At 47.1% G+C, this 22,652-nt stretch overlaps 2 protein-coding genes across 2 annotated transcripts in view; both read left to right on the top strand.

Annotated features, from left to right (window-relative positions):
- The window catches only part of SORBS1 (sorbin and SH3 domain containing 1), a 185,531-nt gene that overhangs the window by 155,673 nt on the left and 7,206 nt on the right, over positions 1-22,652 (top strand). The window contains exons 21-31 of the mRNA XM_030453736.1: positions 4,485-4,586; positions 5,931-5,980; positions 7,458-7,633; positions 11,362-11,450; positions 12,946-13,113; positions 14,447-14,493; positions 15,346-15,460; positions 15,557-15,682; positions 16,722-16,916; positions 18,807-19,469; positions 20,681-20,797. Of these exons, the coding sequence (XP_030309596.1) occupies positions 4,485-4,586; positions 5,931-5,980; positions 7,458-7,633; positions 11,362-11,450; positions 12,946-13,113; positions 14,447-14,493; positions 15,346-15,460; positions 15,557-15,682; positions 16,722-16,916; positions 18,807-19,469; positions 20,681-20,797 (1,848 nt within the window). The remainder of the gene's footprint in view (positions 1-4,484; positions 4,587-5,930; positions 5,981-7,457; positions 7,634-11,361; positions 11,451-12,945; positions 13,114-14,446; positions 14,494-15,345; positions 15,461-15,556; positions 15,683-16,721; positions 16,917-18,806; positions 19,470-20,680; positions 20,798-22,652) is intronic.
- Positions 8,618-11,248, top strand: LOC115598557 (sorbin and SH3 domain-containing protein 1-like). Its single transcript, XM_030453737.1, has one exon. It carries the CDS (start codon positions 9,085-9,087, stop codon positions 10,867-10,869), a length of 1,785 nt encoding a protein of 594 aa, XP_030309597.1. The 5' UTR covers positions 8,618-9,084; the 3' UTR covers positions 10,870-11,248.

The following is a 22,652-nucleotide window of genomic DNA, read 5'->3' as shown; positions in this document are numbered from 1 at the left end:
CTTTCAGGAATGCCCTCTGACTTGTGTCTCCTTTGATTTAGAAAACCACCTTTCACTCTGTTTGCAGTGTATAGAACAGGGTTTCTCACATATTCATGTGCTGTTAAAGATGCAGTGTTTGATTTGGGTCTCACTGAATCTCTTCTTTTTTAATCTTCAAAAAAAAAAATTAATTTGGAGTAATTAATTAATTTGCAGCTTTGGAGTTGGTGGAAGTCTGACAGCAGAATGAGGGAGGGGCTGACTCCCAGCTCTTCCATTGAGTCTCCCTGTGACTCTGGGCAAGCTGCAGAACCTCTCTTTGGGGGTCTCCTGTAAAATTCAATTCTTTCACATTGATGTTTCTCACAATGATGCCTTCAGGCTTAGCTGCTGTTGGCAGAGCAGAGCTGGGCTTTGTGAGAGAGGTGCCAGAGAAATTCCAAATTCTAAGGCGAAACGGCGACATTTTAGAACGGCAGCTCCAGGATCTGCATCTCTAACAGTCCCTTTCCGTGTATTCTTTGCATAATGTTATCCTTCTCTTTCTTCCATTCCCCTATCACCAATTCCTTTAGACTCGGGATATAAGCCAGAAGAGATAGATTTAAAGAATGAACCTTGGTATAAATTCTTTTTCGGAATTGGAGTTTGGGAAACCGGTAAGTTTGATAGTTGCCATCACCAATGAAGTCAACCTGCCTTTTTTTTTTTTTCCTTCCTTTCTTTCTTTTTTTTCAATGATTGCCACATCTCTTCGCTAGGCCCTAAACCTGGAACAGCTGCCTTCCTGGGTTAAAAATATAACTGTTTGCAGCATCATCCTGGTGCTGATGTGAAGCAGCTGTTCCGTGACCACTTTCAGTATTTTAAAGCCACTTTACAAACATTCCCCACCTTCCAGCCATATGGATCAACCAGGCAATAATTTTCCTTCTACCCTAGCTCAAGCTGCATTTTTGTTGCTGATGTTAGAAGTAATGCCTTGTGCTCTTTATTGAAAGCCCTGATTCCAAGCTCTTATTTTCCCACTGCCTGAGGAGATCTGGGATGGCTGATGAGCAGCTTTCACTCAGAGAATCACCCATTTATTCTTAGCCTTGGCTTGTCAACTCTAGGTCAGTCTTTTCCAGCTAACCATAGCAGATCCTGACCCCACTTCCTGCCTATTTCCTTATTCATGTAGCTGCCTAAGTGTGGGGTACATCAGTCTGTTGAGTAGTCCTTGGAAGGACCTTGCCCTGAAACCAAAGGAGTCTGAGAACACTGTGTTTGCTTTTCAGATTGAGCTGTGGTAAGGAGGGGGCTGTGTGGAAAAAAAGCCTTCATTTCCCACTCTGGAAAAAGATGAAGCAAAGCTTAATTATTCAGTAGGACAAAGGCTATTTTCCTGGAGGGAATCAATCAGTGATTGTGGCTACTGGAAAAAATTGAATTTAAAGCATTTTATGGCCTGGTTCTTACTCATTATTAACTGCATCATCAAATAGTGTTTAATAAGCTACTCTGACAGCACCAGAGGGTCTCTATCAGCCTCTCACATCTGTTCAAGCATTGTGGTTGTTTCTCCTTGAGGTCAGGTGCCAAATGCCCAAGCACACCATGTTTGAGTGCTGCTGAGATTTCCCTGCAGGTACAGCAAAACAGAAACCTCTCTGAAGGCTCAGGACTGGCTTCAAAGGCAGCTGCACACCAACACTGGAGAGCAGGTTTTCTTTAAATCATGCAGTCTTTGCCCTCACCAAAGTGACAGAATTCCTCTGCACAGAATGCAGCTGCCTGAGGCTGGGTGCCCAGTCTGTTCACATCATAGAAATAGTGGGATTTCTGCTGAAAAGCAGAAGTGCTGAGTGGCTGGGTAGTCCTCTCATAGAAAATTACACTTCATAGCAATGGATCTTTGGGACTAAGGTAAAGAAGGAGCTTCCCTACCACAGCAAGGGGCTGCTTTCTTGCCCGTGTCAACTTTCAGGAGCTCCAAAGCCACCCAGCCATGGGCCCTGATCAACCACCTCAATGTGGAACTCTGTCCCCACAGCTTTGGCATCAGGCACTCAGCTTGAGGATGCCATTTCAGACTTTTAGAGCTACCAAACCTCCCTCTGAGCTTCATCACCACAGCCAAACACCGTGTTCTTTGTAACTTTGCTCACTGCTCTTGAGAGGAGCAGGTTTTTGTGACCAGCTCCTGGCTAAGCTCATGCCTTACCTGAGTTCCAGCTGACCTTTGCTGCTCCCTGGGCTTTTCAGAGGTTCTTTTTCTCCAGTGCTGGATAGAGTGTGTACTTCTACAGGCATGGGTTCCCCTGGCTTTGATTTGATTTCCAGCTAAATGAGGTAGGCAGGAAATGGAGCCCAGGATTCCTGTGAACCTGTGGGTGTTGTTCTCCAAAGACACCAGGATGGGGCTTTCCCCACAGAGAAAAGCATAGGAGTTGCCTCAGGCAGCTGGACCAGCATCTCAGCAGCATTCCTGGGCAGCTCCATGGACAGGTAGAGGAGGCTCTGCAGCAGGGATGCTTTTTCAGTGGGCTGCTGAGACTGAATCCCCACGGGGCTCCTTCTTTTCTTCCTTCCTCCTGACCCATGGTTCCCCAGTTCCATGAAGCCCATCCAGAAAACTTGACATCTGGTCAGTCTGGAGGTGGTTTGTCTTCTTCTGTGAAATGGGGACTTTCTCCCAGCCCTTTAGGGGACAGCATTGAACTCTTCTTTGTTATAAATGGAGAAGCAGGAGGCTTAAAAAAGGGCTGCATGTCCTGCCTTCTCACCTCCTTCCCTCCACTTCTTCCCAATCTCAAACCTAAATCTTTGCAGCACCATCTGTCCCCCTGCAGCTGCTGATTCAATGGATAAGAAATAGGTATTTAGTGTTTGCAGTGCTGAGGCTGTCTGAATACAGATCCAGGCAGCCTGGAAAGGGATTTGGCCCAAGACCCAAGTGTTGGAGCTCACTTCTGATTGACAGGGAAGCTCCCAGTGCCAGTCTGTGGTCAGTCTGGATACACAGGATGGTGCTGAGATAGGTGGGGATGTGGTGAGATGAGGCTCTGAGCATGGCATTATTTGGGCAGGGCTGTCCCAATAAAAGGATTTCAGTTGGAGGAACCCTCCCTGCTATTTACACCTGCATCCAAGCAGGAAAAATCCTATTTTGAAGTCTCTGCCTTTGCCAACTGGATGAGTTTGAGATAACTAGTCCCCAGACTTCCACACGTCCCACTCTCTCCACCAACACCCCCTCTTCCACAAGCCCCCAAACCAATAAAATAAATAAAACAATAACAGCTCTGCATTCTGATTGCCCCTCAATGCCACCCCTGGGAATTCAGCCATTTGCTCACATGGTATGTATTCAGTGCCTTGGGGGGAAGGAGTCTCCCTGGATCAAAGGTCCTTGTTTTACCCTTCCCTTTTGGAAAGAAGAATGAGCAAAACAAATGCTTTTTATGACTGTCATTTTTCAACCCCCCCCCCTTTTTTTTTTTTTTTTTTGGTTTTGTGCTAAGAATGCTTTAACCACCAGCTGTGGGTTCCCCCTGGAGAACCCCAGAATCCCTTAGAGCACCTTGTGAAACTAAGAATGTCCTCCAGCACTACTGAAAACAGCCCCTCCCAGGCTGCATGCATGTTCCCTTTTGCCTCCCATGATCTCTTGATATTTGTGCTGTAGTGAATTTATCCCTCCTTCTCTCTCTCTTTCTCTGTTGTGGGTTTTTTTTGTCGTTATTGGTGTTTTTTTATTTAAATTCTTTTCAGTGTTGATGCAAATTCCCTATTGTATTCCCACTCTGTTCTAATCCAGTGCCCATATTCTCTGTGATGTCTTTCCTTATCTTCATTTCCTCATTTCCTTCCTCTGCTTTCCATCAGCCTCCAAAAAAGATTTGGGATTATACTCCTGGAGATTGCTCTATCCTTACTAAAGAGGATAGAAAGGTAATTGTGCCTCACGTGCAGTATGTATGTGTGGATGTGGGTTTTCTTTCTGGTTTCCTTTCTTTGTAGCATTGCTTGGGTTTCGTGTGCTTGTGAGTGTTCTGTTTTGTTTTGTTTAATTGCTCCTTAGCCTAACAATTAAGCAGCTAGTAAATTGACTTAATAAACAATCCTTAAAGCATAATCAGCCATAATTTGGAGTGGTGGTTTTGCTCTCCTGACGTGCAATGATAATTGTACTAACAGCAAATTGCATATTATTACAGTGTCTTTTTTGTTGGTTTTTTTTTTACAGGTGGGTTTTATAACTTTATGGTTTGTAGAATTAGATTCTAGCAGGCCTGTGCATCTCTTTAATTTTGAATGTTAAATGCCTAAAACTGTTTCCTCTGTAATGATTGAAGATGATTAATTACTAGTGGATTTCTGTGTATTGTCCATACCATCTTTGTCTTTTTTTGATTAAAAAGGCTCGCTTTTTTTTTTTTTTTACAAAATTAACATTCCTTTGTTTTCCCCTAACCCTAAGCATTATTTTCCCATTCTTCTTCTCCTTCTTTAACCAGACTGATCTAGAAAAAGACCTCTACCTCTACCAGACTGAGTTAGAGGCAGATTTAGAAAAAATGGAGAAGCTTTATAAAGCGCCACATAAAAAGCCACAGAAGGTATTTCCTATTCTTTTCATGCTGCCAATCCCTGTTTCCAAACTCTGCTCTAATCTATTCACTGCTGGATGATTATTAAATGAGGTTGGGATAAATAATGGTTCTGACTGCATGGCTTGCTGTGTTGCTGTCAGAAATAATAGAATGTGATGCTGAGAATCCGGCTGCAAATCCATTTCAGATACAGTGATTTCCTCTCCCTCCCCTCCATTCCCTTTCAGCTGCCCCCCAACCCCCTTTAGGGTTTTGAGTTCAATGTCTGAAAAAAAGAAAAAAAAAGCCCTTTCTATTTTTCACATGAATAGGCAGCAGCAATCAGCTTAAAATTCTTGGCTGGCATCACGTCATCATCTCGTGCCTTCCGAGCCTGTGCCCATCTCCCTCCCTCAGACCAGCCCTGCTCTCCGCTGGCAGCTCACACACACCCAACGTTTGGATATTCCCAAGAGATTTTTAACACCATTTTCCTTATGCTGCACCTTGCCATGACCTTCTAGGGCACCTCAGCTGCTGCTTTTTTCCAGGGTCTGCAGGACCTGACCCATGAAAGAATAGATTGATTTGGTAACGCCATTTTTTTTCCCCTATTTTTTTCTCTGTTGATTTTTTTTTTTTTTTTGAAGCTGCGGCGTTTCACCAGGATTTGTAAAAGCTCCTTTTTGAAACCCAAGCTTTGCTTTTTCTTCCTAGATGAGCCTCCTCAGATAGGTGAGGGGACCCCAAATAGAACACTTCTTCTAAAATTGCCTTTAGTTTTTTCTAAATGACGTGCTTACGAAGCGTTTGCTGGATTGAAAGCAAGTGGATAAGAACTGGCTTTTGCTATTGAACCTGTGCATCTGGCATTGCTTCTCAGCAGTGGAAGCTGAAGGGAAACATTGCTTTTCTTATTAGTTGCTTGGATATATTTCTTGGAACGCTGAGGAATGTCTTGTGCTGCAGGAATGTAACATACCTCTAAAGCAAAGGCGGGCAGTGACCGGTTGGGGGAAAAGCTTGGGGAAATAATTATGAGCATGTGTCTCCTGGTCGTGGCCCAGCTGGTTATCTCTTCTGGCTTCTTTGGCTTCAATCACAGTGACTCATTTGCAGACAAAAGACCAGGCACTGCAAAAAAAGGCATCAGCTGGGCTAAAAACCTGTCACTGCCCTGAAGGAGCTCAGGAAAATTGTCGCTTTCCTGCAAAGGCATTGACAGCTTAAATTGCATTTAGGCTTCAACCTCAATGTCTCCTAAAGGCTAATAATATTCAAGCAATAGATGGGAAATAACTTAATCAAGGCTTTTTCTTTCTCCTCCTGTGTACGTGCGTATCAATGACTCCTTTGTCTGGACTTTTGCAGAATGCAGCAGGTGGTGCTCCTCTGGAAACTTCCACAGACCATTCTTCCTAGTAAGTTTTCCAGTTGCTTTTGATGTCTCTTTTACAATCTCAGGGCATGCAGGGCAAGGTTTTAGGGTGCTGGAAATGGGTGGGGTTTGTTTTTTGATGATGGATATAGACAAATGCATGTACTGTGACAATTATACATGTTTTAGATGAGTGTGGGTACAATAGCTGATCTTAAATGAGTTTTGTAGTGATGGTGTAAGCTATTGCTTTATCTAGATAAGAATGGTGATTGTGCTAGGCAGTGACTTAAATAAAACCCACGACAAACAGACCTTTAACTCCACCTTGCTGCAGTTTGCAATGTGACTGTAACTTCATTCCAGTCACTTGATTTTGTGGAACAAGCAGAGCTTGTTTCTGTGTGACATGTACAGTAGATTGGCTCCTCTGAGATATTCCCAGTCATACACTCTGCATCAAAAGGAAGCTGGTGATGGAAGGCAGTGATTTTCCAGATTCCAGGAAGGGAGCAGTAAGGATATTTCCCAAAGCTTTTCCAGAGGAATACATACTAAACAGTATACTCTGTCTAAATGAGTTTTGCATGGAGCCAGTTTGGTTTAAAAGCAGAAAGCACACCAAAAAAAAGTGCAGAGCAAGATGCTGAGCTGTGCTGAGTTACTCAGCCCCCAGAAGACACAGTAGCTCTGCAGCTACGTGTCTGTTAGGGCACTGCCTAAGTTGAAAAAGGGACAGCATTCCCTTTCTCTTTCATGGTGCTTTTCACAAGCTTTTACTCCAGAAAGTGATTTATGGGACCCCGTATGGCCTGGTTTTCCTTGTCTGGAAACTCAAATCTTCTTTGTGATCCAGACATTGTGTAATTGTACCTCCACAGCCAGCCCTCTGATGTGTTTGAAAGCTTTCCCCTTACCCTAGAAGTACAACATCTCTCCAAAACAAACAGATGCATGTCCTGATTTATCCACAACAAGCAGGCGTAACCACAGACATTTCCACGCTCATAAATCTGGATCACTCCTGGACAGGAGGATGCAAACCAGCTTTCAAAATGGTTCCATGGATTGGCAAGCACTCAGGTTTTTTTCAAAATTTCTTTATTTGATTTCTTTCCAGTAGTTATGCTTTGGCCCTACACTAGCTTCATGTGGGTCTGCATCTTGTTCTGAAGAACCTGGTTGAGCACAAGAACTGGTATCAGATGAGCTTAGGTTTTAGGAGAACACTGCCTGGTTGCTCAGTGAGTTTTTTCTCCCTGGAAAGGCCATTTATACCCCAGCATTGTCAGTTATTCTATTATTAATTTTTTTTTTTGAGAGAAGACAGTGAAATCTAGAAATCAGATATGGAGACATACTTGTGCTTAGATTCATGACTGAGGAAAGGGGTCTGTAATAAATGTTCTGTATTTCAAGTCTTAGGAATTCACAAGTGTGGTTTTCTCTTCTTTTGCACAAAGCTCTCAGCAAACAGAAGTGACCCACTGGTGTCCCTCTCCCTTTTTTGTGTTTTCCAGCTCCACCTATTCACCCAACTACCACCCAGTGAAAAGGGAGTCAGAACCAGCCCTGGGGGACCCTGCTGGCTTGGAGAATGAAAGGCAGATTTACAAGAGTGTGCTGGAAGGTGGAGATATCCCATTCCAAGGGCTGAGTGGTCTCAAGAGACCTTCTAGCTCTGCTTCCACAAAAGGTAGGTGGTTGGGGCATTAACCTCTTCTTGCTCCACACAGTCTCAAAAGCCAGGTGATACTGCAGGTTTTAGAGTCCTAGTCATGCCAGTTGAGGTTTCTTCTGTCCTTCCTTTTTGCCATCCTTAGTTTTCCCTCCTTTTCTCTCTCTGCCCACAGTGGCCAGTATGATTTTTTCATGACCCTTTTTATCCAATCCAGGTTCCTCTTCCCAATGGGGATCAGCTCCCTTCATCCAGCACCTCAGCCATGCCCTCAAACTCTTCTCCAGGCTGCTCAGGCTGGCCTTGCTCTCCATCCACTCACACCCCTTGCCATTCTAGAGCCTTTCCCTGCCTTTTCTGCTCCTCCTGCTGCAGTAGCTCAGCAAGCCACACCACCTCTGCTGGCCTGGTTACCCTCCTGTAGCTCCACAGCCTCCTGCCTACAAGAGGTGTGCAGAAGAATGCATGGGCCACCAGGAACGAGCAATGCCCTGCAGGCTCTGAGCCAGCAGAAACCACTGCATCTCCTTCCCTTTCCTCCCCAGAAGATCCAGACATGGAAGAGCCTGGCTCCCACCAGGGAGCTGTGTTGGGGAATGTATCTCTGAGCCAACTTCACCCTAAAAATGGCTTGAGATGGGGAGAGGACTGGGGAAGGAATGCATTTGGTTTCTAAACTGTGCTCCCTAAAAATATTACCCCTCACCAAAAAGGTCTGTCTCTGTCTTCCAGCTGTTTTTCAGCATGATGTCAGGCCTGCAGGGCAAGGAGTCAAACTGCATCTCAGAAAAAAAGAAAAAAAAAAATTAAAAAATGTTCAAACAGTTATTGTTCTCCAGACTGCAACTGAACCTGGATGGTTGGCATTTGAGTTTGAACTCAAATTGGAAACAGACCTAAAAGCTGCAGTCTAAGCTAAACCCACACTAAAAAAACCCAACTAAAAAAAAAAGCATGTCCTGATCTGACTCCTTGATTTTTAAAGCAAGCATGGCCAGCCACATATTCTGAAGGACACTCAGCTTATTCCTAGTATGGGGAGTCTGAGCAGACAGCTCCTGAGCAAGGCCAGCTGATGTGGCCTGCTTATGCTCACAGTCATCCACTGATTGTCTTCTCCCTGCTAGAAATAAACTCCCTGGCAGGCTCTGTGATGGGGCCACAGTAGGTGTGATGGCAGGCTTGCCATTAACCCACTTTTGCCATGTTGGTGCCTCTGCATTCCTGCTGCCACCCTGATACCCTGCCCAGAGTTCAGCTGCCCTTTTCTATGATGCCTCGACTGCCCTGAGAGCTGATGATGAGCAGCACTTTTTGAGGGTCCCTTCACAAAGTGCTGGTGGCCAAGCCTCTCCTGTTAGAGCTGTCAGCAGCACCTCACCCCCCCAGCGAGCGCGCCTTCTCGCTGCGTTCTCTCCCTGCTTTTTTCTTCCTTTGTTTTGGAACTTGAAACTGTATGAAACCCAAGCATGTTCTTTCTCCTTTCTCGATGGCTTTCTAGCACTTTTCAGCTAACAAGGTTGTATTTATTTTATCCTGCATGCTTACCAGTGGATCGTAAAGGTGGGAATGCTCACATGACTGCACCCTCTTCAGTTTCTAGCCGAACCTTTAACGCTAATCATACCGGTATGTTAGGTCACGCATGTAAACATAAGAAGCCCTTATCAGCTGCCAAAGCCTGCATTACTGAAATCCTCCCTTCCAAATTCAAACCCAAACTAGCAGCAGCTCCAGCTGCTCTCGGGCAGGACAAGAAGGGTATCCTGCTGTCTCAGGAGAAAGCTCAAAGCTGCGAAAACCTTCGTAGCTCCGTTGCCTTGTTTGAGCACCAGAAAGCTTTCATGGTAGGCGTAGGGGAGAGCCTAGAAAACGTGTTGATGAAGTCCAAGCAGGAGTATGCCATCAAATCTGGCAGCACCCTCAGTCTGCAGGAGTATGGCACCAACCCTCCGAAAGGCTCCCTGTTCCCTGCCCCCAGGAAGATGGAGTTCACAGTGCTGTACAAAGACATGCACCAGATCAACCGGGCCAGGATCCAGTTGAGCGCCGTCTCCTCCTGCAGCGTCAGGGACCTCGCCTCCCAGTTTGAGAACGAAGCCAAGGACAGGCTGGAGCACGGCCTTAGTCGAGAGGAGTCCGAGCAGATCCCCAAGGACACCGTGTCCTCCCGTGTCAGTGCCTTCGAGCAGCTGATCCAGAGGTCCAGATCCATGCCCTCGCTCGACTTCTCCGCCGTGCAGAACAGATTCACCGCTTCCCTCCGGCCTAAAGCCTGCCTGACTTCTGCCTACTCCGCGGAGTTCCTGCTGGAGCTGCCGAAAGCCCACCAGGAGGAGAAGGATGCTGCCAGCTTGGCAGAGAAATCCTCCCGTTCCTGCAGCAACGTGGAGGACACGGGGTCGGATGGCAGCGAGGCCATCCCCATGGACACGCTTTCGGCCTGCACGGATGAGGTCGATCTCCTCTCAAACGCCTCCAACGACAGTGGCGGCAGCAGCAACCTCAACGGGCCCCAGAAGCATAAAATCAGCAGGTGCAAAGGCTCGTGCCCAGCCTCCTATACCAGGTTCACTACCATCCGAAGGCACGAGCAGCAGCAGCAGCAGGCCTCCAGGAACCCCGGTTCCAAAGGGGATGTCTTTGGGGACGGGCGCCTGCTCCCCAGAAACGTCTACCTGATGAGCCCGCTCCCCTTCCGGTTGAAAAAGCCCTTCCAACACAAGTCCTGCAGGACTCCACCCCCAGACTGCCTGGGAAACCTGGCAGTGCCCAGCCCTGAGAACCCAGCTGACCCCATCCAGCTTCAGGGGAATGTAGGAGACAAGAGTCACCACTCCCAGCACCAGCTGTGCTCCAGAAGCAGGCCTCTAGCCCCCAGGCGCCTGTCCTCCTATGACATTGTGGAGAGGCTTAGCTGCTTCCCCACCACAGCATCTAGCAGAGATAGCTTCATGGGCCGGGCTGCCACTCCTGACTCCTTAAACAATGGGAACCCTGGTCCATATGCCCTCTCCCACAGCCTGGACACAAACAACAACCCGCAAAACGAGCTTGGGATGTACCCCCGAGGTGGCTTTTTGTGTTCTTTACCAGTGTCCCTTCATCCGTCGTCTGGCTTTCCTCCCTCACCCCTTTTCCTTCCACAACCCTTGCATTTTGAGTCCCCACCTTTGCATCCCCCTCCTCTCTCTCTCCCCTCTCCCCCCCGGGTGTGTCTCGTGTCCCTTGCGTGTCTTGCTGAGCAGTTTTGATCAGGACTCATGAAAAGCTCTGAGAAACAATTCCAGCTGCCTTGCTGGGTTCAGTTGGGTCTCTCGGGCACCTCCAGGGGTGCAAAGAATCTCAGTAAGAGAGATTTCTGCTGCTGGTTTGCTGTGAGGAGCAGTTTCTCAAGTTGTGTGTGCCTGTGTGTGTGTGTGTGTATTAAACTCTTCTCGACAGTAAAATGCCAGACCATGGTTTGATGGCATCAAACCTTCTCTTTGCCAAGTCCTTCTATGTCTTTACTCTTTCTGTTATTTTACTCCTTGTTTTGGGGATCTTTGTTCGCAAGTACAGCCCAAAAGGGAAAAAAATGCAAAGGGCTAAATTACTGACATCTGATTGGCAACTGGGTCAAGGGCAGTTGAGAATCCTGACTGTCAGAACGGAAACAAATTCTTTAAAAATATCTATGTTTTTTTCCTTTCTGGTGATGCGAGAGAAATCCATCTGTATTTTAACTTCCTTATGTTGTTTTGAAGTAGATTCAGAATCACCAAGGCACTTTGCACCAGTCGATTACATGGAAACTCCAGAGGAAATTCTCCGCAGACGGCACGATGATAAAGAGGTGAGGTCCTGCTTTGTGCCCTGATCACAGCTGTAGTAGCTCCACAAGAAACACAACACTCAGCCTTGTGGAAGGACATCTGGGATGTCCAAGTCTGTGTAGATCAGAAGTTAGAGCTGGAATCAGTATTTTTTTAGTTTTAACACTGCTGATTTAATGTGTAACGTGTAGTCCGGTTTAGCTCTTGTTTAAAGTAAACCTGGGAGTTCATATTAATTGCACAAAATTAAATCTGTGTAACAAGGCTGGAGACACGTGTGAGCTGTGGTGCAGCTCCCCAGTGCTCACAGACACGGGTGAAATGGTTGTTCTGTGAGTTCAAGGTTTATTGCTCTCCTGGCAAACTGTTTGAGTTGGTATCAGTCGATCTGGTGAGAATATTATTTGCCTTGGGGGGAGGGAGGGAGAGGGGACCTCAGGTTTTGAACAGCAAATCTGTGATATTTTAAGATATCAGAGTGAAGTTTTTCCCCCAGTAGAATTCTTGATGGCTTCTCAAGTTGGTGAAGGCAGCATGGAGCAGTCCTCTTTATAATGGCTGGGCAGCACTGGGACAAGCTGAAATAATAGCAAAGCCACCTTCAGCCTCTCAGTACTGACTGTATTCAGGCTGAATTAAAGAAATTATAAAGTGATTGTTTTCCACAAAGCTGTTCTTTTTCACTGCCTGGGTGGGAAGGGTTATATTTTTAGTGTTAATTTTTAGTGTTAATTCAAACAATATTTATGTGTGCTTTGATACACGGCAACAGCTGCTCTCAGTTCCTATGTGGAAAGTGTATTTTTGCTGTCTTCTCCCATGAAACACTTAGTAATCCCCCCACATCCAAAAATCTGTGTGAAAACTCATGTAAGAACAAAATTCTGAATTCCCTGCTGACTTCCAGTGAGTTAGCACTGCTGTCCCAGAAGGTGGAAGAATCCTTTCTGCCCAGGTGCTGCAGAATGCACGTTTCCATTAGTGTGCCAGGGGCTTCAGAAGTCTCAAATGATCATCTGGTGTTTTATGATTTTATTTTATGAAGTGTGTTACGTGAGGCCAAAGGAAGTTCTGGAGAACCTGATACCTGAAGGGGGTTAAACACTCATCCAAGCTCCTTGCAAAGCTTGGGGGGAATTTGCTTCCTGCAGGGCTGATTCAGGTCTCTTGGAAGTCATTGAGAGCAACTCCCTTGTTAGTCAAAGGGGGATTGGATCCACAGTCTTAGAGGCTCCCAGGACTTGGCCAAAGCTTGGAAAAACCTCACTGACTTCCATCAGGTTTGGATCAGACCCTCTTTATGAGCTGAATTTCATGAGTTTTTTGCCACGATGGTGATGTGCTGTGTGTGTGTGCACAGGGAAGGGGTGTTGTGTAGTTAGTAGAACCAGTGTGTTGTGTTGAACTGTAAAAACCCCAGCTGTTTACCTGGGGCCTCAGAAGTGTTATTGAAGTCACGTTTATGGCAGCTTTTGCTAGATTATTTACTGCCCATTTTATGCGATTTTATGGCAGAAACTTTTAGAGGACCAGAGACGGCTTAAACGTGAGCAAGAAGAAGCTGATATTGCAGCTAGAAGGCACACAGGGGTTATCCCAACGCATCACCAGTTTATCACTAATGAGAGATTTGGGGACCTCCTAAATATAGACGATACAGCAAAGAGGAAATCTGGGTCAGAGGTCTGTTTTAGTTACCTCAATCTGCTGCTTGACCCAAAGCAATATTTGCCTCTCACAACCTGGTGCTTTAGGCCGACATTAGCTCTTCAGAGAATGTCGTTTGGTTTTGGTTGGTTTGTTTTGTTTTGTTTTGTTTGCCCACCTTCCCCTTTCCCATTCTGGCTTCATTTAGATCTGCTTTGACTCTCCTGCCTGGTTAAATTAATTGGTTCTCTCCGTACCAAGCTGCAGATGTTAAAGCATGCCTGCTGAGAATTGCTGGTGCACACCTGCCATGCATGCCTTTAATTAGCAGCTTAGTCAATCAAAGGCATTCTACATCTTCTGCATCATATTGCTACATTGGCTTCTTGTCTGTGCCTTACCCTTAGAAATTTCATGCCTTGTTGATCCTGGCCATCTGACTGTTTCATAGGTATTTTATTTTTTTTTTAGAAATAGATTGTTTCTTCTCCTCTTGAAAGATGCCTAATGCCCCTTAGAAACAGTGGGGGAAAGTTGCAGCATGTTTCACTGCCTATGACCTGAAAGAGATAAAGGAGGAGGTAGACAGGTTTCCCATCAGCCCAAGACACTTTTCTCAAGGACTGCATCCTAGTCCAGGTGTTCTGGCCAAATGCCCTTTCCCGACCTAGGGATTCCACTTTTTATTTTATGCTTTATTACCAAAATGACCTTTAAATTGCATTTTGTGGCCATTAGGAAAATCAGTCAAGTAAATCAAGCCTCAGAGCCTAGGCCTGCTGGCAGTGTCCTCTTTGGCTTGGTAGTCACTAAGGACATTTCTTTTGGACATGTGCTTAATTTATTCATATTTCCTCCTCACCTTTGTCTCTTTCCTACCAATTTATACAGAGTACTTGGGTCACATTTCAGGATTCATCAGGGCTGGGTAATAATCAATAAGAACCACATCAAATAAAATCCTACAGTTTGGGGCTTTTCCCCCAGCTAATAAGTTCTGCTTTTCCATTCCCATGCCAAGGGAAATTTGTTCCTGGGGCCCCAGTAGCAGTAATTATTGGAGCAGCTTTCATTCAGCAGGGTTTCTCCCATTTAAAATTTTACTGCTGTTAATTCAGTTCCCTGTAGAGCTCTTAATTACTGTGGTACCAGAACCATCTTGCCCTGATGGGAGAGACCCACCAGCATATTTGAGACTGTAGTATCTGTTGTACACCAGCTTGTAGCACAGAACCCACCTTCAAATTCTACCCCTAACTAATGTTAGTTAGCTATAGAAGAGTTGTTTATTTTTTTTTCCTCAGAAAGAGGGTTGAAAACCTAATTATTGTTATTTCTTTTTAATGTGTTGACTTCTTTTGACCTCTAGATGAGACCTGCTAGAGCCAAGTTTGACTTTAAAGCACAGACACTGAAGTGAGTACAGTTTGTTGCTGCTGCCTTGAGTGTTCTTCCTCTCCCTTAGAACGTGGGATTTGGGAAGGGTGGTGCAATGGGGTTGATATTCTGGGACTGCCTTTCCAGCAGAGCAAAGCAAGGTGTCCAGAGTAAGGTAGGGAAAAGCAGTATCAGTCTTGCAGGTTGTAACCTGTGCAAAAAGGACCTTGAGGAAAAGTGCATCTGTATTTTTTCACCAGAGAGGATAGTGACAGGACAAAGGGTAATGGTTTTAAACTGAGAGAGGGAAGATTTAGGTTAGATAGTAAGAAAAAAATTGTCCCCATGAGAGTAGTAAGACACTGGAATAGGCTGCCTAGGGAGGTTATTGATGCCCTCTCCCTGGAGAAGTGTCTCAGGTCAGGTTGGATGGGGCTTAGAGCAACCTGTTCTGGTGAGAGGTGTCCCTGCCCATGCAGAGGGGTCAGATCTTGATGATCTTTAAGGTCCCTTCCAACCCCAACCATTCTGTGATCTGTATCCTGTGGGATTTTGGGGTCAAACCCAGCTTTTTTGCTAGAACATGGAACCCTTGTGCTCTGCAGAAGCATTCAGAGCATCTCTCCAGCACCCTGTAATAAAACCAAGGCAGATGTAAGGTGTAAATGTTGTGCCCAGTGAGCAGAACATCCCAAGGTGCCACACAAAGGTAAAGGAGAGCAAGAGCAAGAAGGTCCCTTCACACTGTGACAAGGTAGTTCTCAGCATGCAGCTTTCATACAAGTGGAGCATGATTTGTATCAACAGGGCTGGTTCTAGAGGTTGCTGGACAGGAGAAGAACGTCTCTGTTCTCCAGTGAAATGCTGACAGAGTGCTTGTGTTGTTAACAGGGAGCTGCCTCTGCAAAAAGGAGATATTGTTTACATTTACAAGCAGATTGACCAGAATTGGTATGAAGGTGAACACCATGGCAGAGTTGGCATCTTCCCACGATCATACATAGAGGTAGCTGCTTGCCTTGCAGGTCTCTGCCCACTCCCTTTCTGCCAAGTTACTGGGCTTTTTATATGTGACACTCTTGATTCTCTGTGTTCATTTTAGCTCCTCCCACCAGCTGAGAAAGCTCAGCCCAAAAAGCCTTTACCATTGCAAGTGCTGGAATATGGAGATGCTATTGCCAAGTTCAACTTCAATGGAGATACCCAAGTGGAAATGTCCTTCAGAAAGGTAGGACTGTGCTGATGAATTGAATCCAGAAAAATGCTGAAGTTTTTGGTGGTTTGTTTTGTTTTTTTAACACTTGAAATTTCCAAATATTAAGCTCCAGTGAGATGGACTCTGTCTTCAGGGAGGATTCTTTCTCATTAGCTGTGGTTTTCCTCCATAGCTGCCATGCAGAGCGTTGCAGTGAGGGTGTTGCAGGGAGTCTGACTCAGGAGTGTGATTGCTTCCTTAGAGCTAGCTGAGGAGATGCCTTGAGCACAAGTGCTAGAAACCTGGCTCTGCAATGCAGATGAGATGTTTGGTGACATGTCTCCAGTCTGCTCCTCCCTCCTGGAGGTGCACACAATCACAGGAGAGTGGAAAAATAGAAAAGAAGGAAGCTGGGTCCACCTTCCCTCCTGCTGGGTCTACCTCCCCTCGTGCTACAAGCCAAATGTGGTTTCACCCAGGCAAGTGTGGTTCTGTGGTTCTGCAGTGACCCACTAGACCTGAGTGCAGAGCTCAGGGATGGGAGTGGTTTGTGTCCTGGCTGTTCAGAGCAGACACAGCCCTGTTTACATGTGAGCAGCAGCATTTCTCCGTCTCAGCCAGCTTTCTGTTTCAATGCTCAGATTAGATCTTGTCTCTCCTTTAATTACACATGAAGGTGAGGTTTATATTAAGGTTCTGGAAGTCACTTCCATTTGTCAGCAAAACTGGAGAGAGCAGAGAGAGACCTGGTTGAAACTGCAGACCTGGTTTTCTCTCTGGACACCTCACACCCCTGAGAGTCTCGTGGTCAGCCTGAAACTGCTGCTTTCTGGTTCTTTATCTGCCTTTAGCAAGCAGGGACTTGTGTCAGCATATCTGAGCCTGCAGCCAGCACCAGAAGGCCTGTGTTTCCTCATTCTCTGAACTGCAAACTGTTCCCACCCAGAGTGAGGCTCAGGACCACCTAGCTGGGGAGCAGTGGGAGGCTGAGAGCCCCTGACTGGTTTCAGATTCGAACGGGGCCACGGGGCAGTGTGTGCCGGTCAGCACTCCCCTGCTCTTCCTTCCCTAGGGTGAAAGGATCACCTTGATCCGACGAGTGGATGAGAACTGGTATGAGGGCAGGATCTCTGGCACCAGTCGCCAAGGCATCTTCCCTGTCACCTACGTGGAGGTCCTCAAGAGGCCTGTGGTGAAGAACGCCATTGAGTACCCCGACCCACCGCTCCCCCTCTCCCCGAGCCGCAGCATGACAGCCTCACCACAGGTACTTGGGCTGGGGACAGCCAGTGACAGCACCCACCAGGGCAGAGGGGTGTTGCCATGGCTGTGCAAGAAGCTGAAACAAGCTGTAGCCAAAACTGGTGGTTTGTGTGCAGGAAAAGCCAGGTGCTCCCTGCAGTGTGCTGGGAGAGGTGATGTTTTGGTTCCTGGGAAGGGGAATGGAATCCCCATCCCGGATGGGGATTTGGAGGCTCCAGCAGGCTTTGCATCTCTGGTCAGTAGCTTGAATTCAGGCCAGGTTGATTTATTCAGCCATCTGAATAAATTTCACTTCCAGAGATGGAATGAACTGGGGATCCAGCTCCTCCTGAGTGCATGTTTACACCTTACGGACCTTCACTGTGTATAAACCTTCTCTGTGAGGAGTGATTTTTTCTTATTATTATTACAACTATTAAAAGGGCATCACAGACTCTTAGTCTGTGGGAGCCATTATGTTGATCCTAGCCAGCTTGAATCAAGCTGTCTACTTACTACTAAAAATCCCAGCTCGCAACCAAGGTTTTGGGGAAGCAGAGTCAGGAGAGCAGCCTCTCTTCTTTCAAACTGGTGCTAAATAAAAAGGGGTTTTTGAGAGTGGGCCAGTCTGGGATCTTCCATGACTAATAGATTCACTGTTCAAACTAGAAATCAAAATGGCAACAGAGGACTGGATGGGGATTCTGGAGTGTTTGCCATGACAAACTTACCAGGGAAAGGATGAGTCTCTGCATCCCTTTGTTTTGCTCTCATCCTGCAAACACTCATGCTTAAAGGTCAGCATGTGTGTGTCAGGGTCATGGCCAGGAGGTTCTGGAGCATCTCCATCTCACTCATGGGACTGAAGCAAGGTCATTCTGAGGTCAAGACTGCAAGGAACAAAAGGGGAGAATTGGGATTGGGAAGAGGGGGTGTCTGCTACAGGATGGATGGGAAAGGCTGCCATGGCTCATGCCTGGTGTCTGTTTGGATCTTCCCTAGAAGGGGTGGTTTTATTCTTAATCACTGTGTATAGAGAAAAGACTTGTTGCTTGTCTGGGGTTCCCTGTCAGAGTGGACCTCAGCTGAGCTTTTCTCTTTGAGCTTGGCCTGTCTGTCACCAGCTCTCTGCAAGCTTTTTCCTTTGATGGAAGTGATTGTGTCCACCCTTTTTTTCCTTCTTTTTGTTAGTTTGTTTCCTCTGCTATTCTTTTGACTCTCCCCCTAGTAAGTCAGTTTCTCCCTTACATTTTACCTAACTTGGCAGAGGACAGAGAAATGCTGTGAGAAGTGCTGATGTTGGTGGTAATAGCTAAGGGCAGGACTGGGTTGTGTGCTCTGCCTTTCTAAACATGGGCCCTGCAGACCAGACAGCCACAGCTGGCTCTTGTGGTACCTTTCTCTTCCACACCAATGCAGGTTTCTCAGGGAGCAGGCATTGCTCGTGAAGTCAAAATCCATTGCAGCAGTGAATTCTGACTGGATCCACAGTGTGAGTTGCTGGAGCCCCAGCTGTTACTGCCACGCCAGTCTAGAGCTCCATGCTGCCATCATGGGTGGTGGCTTCAGCTGCTTCCTGAGGGGACTTAAGACATGTGGTAGGAAGTCTTAAGGGCCTCCACAAGATGTTTGGTGTCTGGGACCCTGGTAAGGGCTGGAGCAGGGGATTAGCAGCACAGATACAGACAGGACTCAGTGTTTGGAGCAGCTGTGGACAGCACGTTCTCCACCATGGAGCACCCATCCCAGGGAAACTCATGCACCACGCTTGGTCACAGCAGTGCTCCACAGCCCACCCTCTGTCTCCTTTTATTTTTGCTCGATCGCTTTGTATTTCCCCTTACTATTCTTCTTTTTGTTCACTTTTCTTTTTTTTTTTTTTTCTTCTTCTCTCCTGCTTTTGTCTCCTTTCAAGTCTCCCAGCTCTGAGCTGCTCCACACACCAACTCCTCCACCTTTGCCTTTCCCACGCCGTGCTCTGTCCCCGGAGGTGCAGGCGGTCACCTCGGAGTGGATCGCTCTGACGGTGGGAGTGTCTCCTCCCACCACCCCTGCTGTCACTCCTCCATTGCCTCCTCCTCCTGAAGCTTCCCTCTGGCCTCCAGCTGCCTCCAGCCCTTCTTCCCACCCTCACCCCTCCGGCTCCTCCACTCCCAGGTCCATCAGGTCCCCGTTGCCCTCCTCCTCCTCCAGGCTTCAGCCCTCCGCCGCCCCCCAGAGCAAAGAGAAGTGGCTCGGCTCCCCTTCTTCCAGCTACTCTGACTCCCCACGCTGGGGGGTGGAAAGCCCCCAAAACCTCCTGGCAGAGCCTGCTGGCAGCCAAGCCTGGCTCCAGAAGCCCCGGGAAGGCAGCAGCACCCCGGAGCAGGCAGCTCCAGCCCTTCCCAACATCTCCTCTGAGCGCTGCCTGAAACCATCCCAAGTAGAGACGCGTGGCAGCCCGGGCAGGAGAGCCCTCAGCTCCTCTGGGGACAACCAGTTGTGTCAGGAGCTGATGGCTATTGTGCAGGGAGGTACAGGAGAGAAGAGAGGAGTGAGGAAAGGTGATCTGGGGAAGTTCCAAAGCGGGGAGAAGAAGGTACTTCTGCATGTGTGTGCCTGTGCTGCTCGGAATCCCTGGTTTGGACTGGTGTGCTCGGGTTGGTTGCTCTGAATCACTGGTTTGAACTGGTTGGTGCTGCTGCTCTGCTGGCCAGGCAGAGCCCAGTGTCTGCCACACGTTTTGAGACCTTCTTGTGGTGTTCATGGGGTAGCAGATCAAAAAGCTTTAGAAGAGGGCTCAGGAGCAGTGTGGTAAATGTTATTTTGGAGCAGTTAACAACACACGGCTGACTCAACTGGTCATATTGAAGGAGGTGATTGTCCCAGGTAGTGGCTGTTACCAGATGTGCCAGTTGAAAATATCACACAGGCCTCTTGCCCTCACTGTATAGAAAAGAAAAAAAAAAAAAAAAAAAGGCAATTCCTTGCTATTCAGAGGTTCTCCAGTGTGGAATGGATCATCTTTGGCAATCAGATTTGTTTATTCCTCCTAAATTTAGGACTGGAAAGCAGTGTAACCCTCAGCTTGGCTCCTGGAGTGACAGAAGCTGTCCCCTCCTGATGCTGGAGCCTGTGGTTTGGTGAACCTTGGGCTGGGAGGTCCATGACTGAGTCAGAGAGGTTTGGTTGTTATCCATACACTGAGTGGAATTTATAAACTCCTAACATTTCCAAAATGATGTCAGAGGATGCCACAAATGGCAATTAGTCCTGGTGACATTTTTCCCCAAGAGGTTTTAGTTCTGTGCCTAGGGGAACCCTCCAGTAGCTTCTACAACACATCTTCTGCCCCTGTTTTTGGTATAGGGAGATCTGCCTTACTTTGCAGCTCTCAGATGATTTGGGGTCCAGGGGGGGCTACAGCCAGCCAGAATAGATGGCAACCCCCCTCATGCTGTACCTCAGGTAATGATAATTGTGTCATGTCACTAGGATTTCGAAGGTGACACATTTCACACTGGGAAATCTGGGGGCAAATGGTTTGATTCCTGCTTGAATCACAACCAGAGGTGTTGATAGCATCTGGATATTTTTTTGTAGCCATTTTTCCAGGCATAAATAAGCTGCATGTTTAAAAACAGACTGAGGTGGTCAGCTCAGGCAGAGCAGCTGGGAAGTGCCCTTGCATGGAGTTCTGTTTGCTGTGTGTGCATCAGCTTTACTGGATGGTAGCTGCTCTCAGCACTAACAGGGGCTGTGGTAAGGAAGTGTGTGCCAAGCTGACCAACTTTTTCTTCTCTTCAAAAGACTGCAGACTCAAAAGCATTCTCTTCATCTGCTCCTCTCTCTTCCTCTGCCCTCCCTTCCTCTACTGTCACAACACAGCCACCTCCCAGACTTACACGCAGAGTCAATAAGCCACAGGTAATCCTTTGCTGATTACTCTTCCATTACTTAGAGTTGTTTCCATGTTTTGTGATATGCCTGCTTAGCCATTTGTTGGTTCCACAGGTGAGAGATGTCTCCTGGGATTTAATTCAGAAATTTTAGTTAAAAAAAAAAATAAAAAAATTACAATTCCTTCCAGGCTGTGCAGAATGAGCAAAATTTTCAGCTGGTGCAAATCCACACAGCTCAGGTCTGGCTTTCTGCACGTTTGTACCAGCTGAGGGGCTGATTTTCTGTCCCTCTGAAGGATGAACCCAGGGCTTGCTTAGTTCTGACCTTGAGCTCCTCCAGCTCAGGTGTGGCCATGTGAGCAGGAACCAGGTAGCCTGAGATCCTGTGGCAGAGCTTTGGTTTAACCACCTGGGGGCAAGGCACACACAGCTTGGTGCCCACAACGCCAGGAACCTGTTCCAGCCTTCTCGGGTAGGATTTGGAGGATCCTGGGCTCCTTTGCTGAGAGCTCACACATTTTCCAAGAGGGATGGAGTAGTGTCTGTGCAGCACACCCAAGCTCAGCACCGTGTGGCTGGGATGGATGATGTCTGGGAAGCAGCAGTGCCTCCTGAGTCCTTCCAGGCAGCTCCCACCAGATGGCAATATTTGAAATAGAAAGCTCCCAGCTAACAACCACTTCCCTGGGTTTGTAGGGATGGGTGTGGGGAGGGAATCTCTGCCTTGGAGCACTGAGCCTGCCAGGCTGCTCAGACAGGGGATGTGGGGAGGAGTTGCTGATGGTACTTAGTTTTATGGATCAGTCTGTGAGAGCCAGACACAGCTTCAACACTGACATTTCCTCACCTCCTTTCCCTCCCGTGGGCAGCTCTGCACAGCTTTTCACTGAACAACCACTTTCTGCTTCCCTTTTGAGATTCACTCTCTGAGTCCTCTAGGATACGGATTCTGCTTCACCTTAGAAATCCCCAGGAGTTTTCTGTGCTCAGCTTTCTCTCCTCTGCTGGTGCTTGCACTGGGTGGATGTGGTTCAAAAGAGCAAAGGGCCACATTTAGGAGAAGATGTTTCTCTTGAGTTCTTGCTGTTATATTTTGGGTGTTGCACCTGGTTTTAATAGGACCCTGTGGCCTTTCTTTGGAGTGAAAGCCAAGGCAAAATTTCTATTCTACATACCCAGACAATCAGAGCATTGTCAGTGTCAAGTTAAAGCTGTGTGTGGCACGCTCAGTAGTCTCGACCTCCTTTCCTCTGGATCTACACTTGTGTAGGGAGCAGGAGCAGAACTGATGTGTGCAAATGACTTCTCATTATCTGTGCATAGGCTGATGGCTTCAGCAGAACTGCTGCTAATGCCCCTGGAAGCCTTTTCAAAGATCTGTCATCTTTCCATTGATTTTAATCAACTGAGACAAGCACTTAGTAGGCATGGAAATGAGACATTACATCTGGGGTTTGTTTCCATTACTGTCCATCCCTGGTATTTGAAGTGCTGTACCACTCGGAATTCTGATTTCCTTTCTCATTACTGAGAACCTGCCCAGGTATGAGATTCTGACCCAGGGCTTTTCACAGGTTTCAGACCCTTTGCAGTGTCCTTTTGTGAGAGCTCTTTGGCCAGCTTTGCCCTCCTTTTCACCAGACCTGGGCCTTGGTGTCTAATTGGAGATTCTCCTTTTTTCTTTTGGCTGGGCTGGAGAGTCCTCCCTGCTCATGGTTCTTCATTGATGTGTGGGAGCATCACTGCTGGTGTGTGCCCTTCTCTGAGGGGATCCCAGGTTTTGTCTGCTTGTCTGTCTTGTCTGCCTGTTAGTCTGTTCTGCTTAGCTTTCTCTTTGCTTATACAGTCCTTCAGCTCCCACCAGAAAGGGTGGAAGAAGA

Source organism: Calypte anna, chromosome 6 (genome assembly GCF_003957555.1).
Source record: "Calypte anna isolate BGI_N300 chromosome 6, bCalAnn1_v1.p, whole genome shotgun sequence".
NCBI classification, from domain to species: Eukaryota; Metazoa; Chordata; class Aves; order Apodiformes; family Trochilidae; genus Calypte; species Calypte anna.
The sequence above is the reverse complement of the archived record's forward strand: the minus strand, read 5'-3'. Positions and strand labels throughout refer to the sequence as shown.

What these genes read in the sequence shown, in the direction of transcription:
- LOC115598557 (XM_030453737.1), top strand. Translation starts at nt 9,085, where the DNA reads ATGTTCTTTCTCCTTTCTCGATGGCTTTCTAGCACTTTTCAGCTAACA.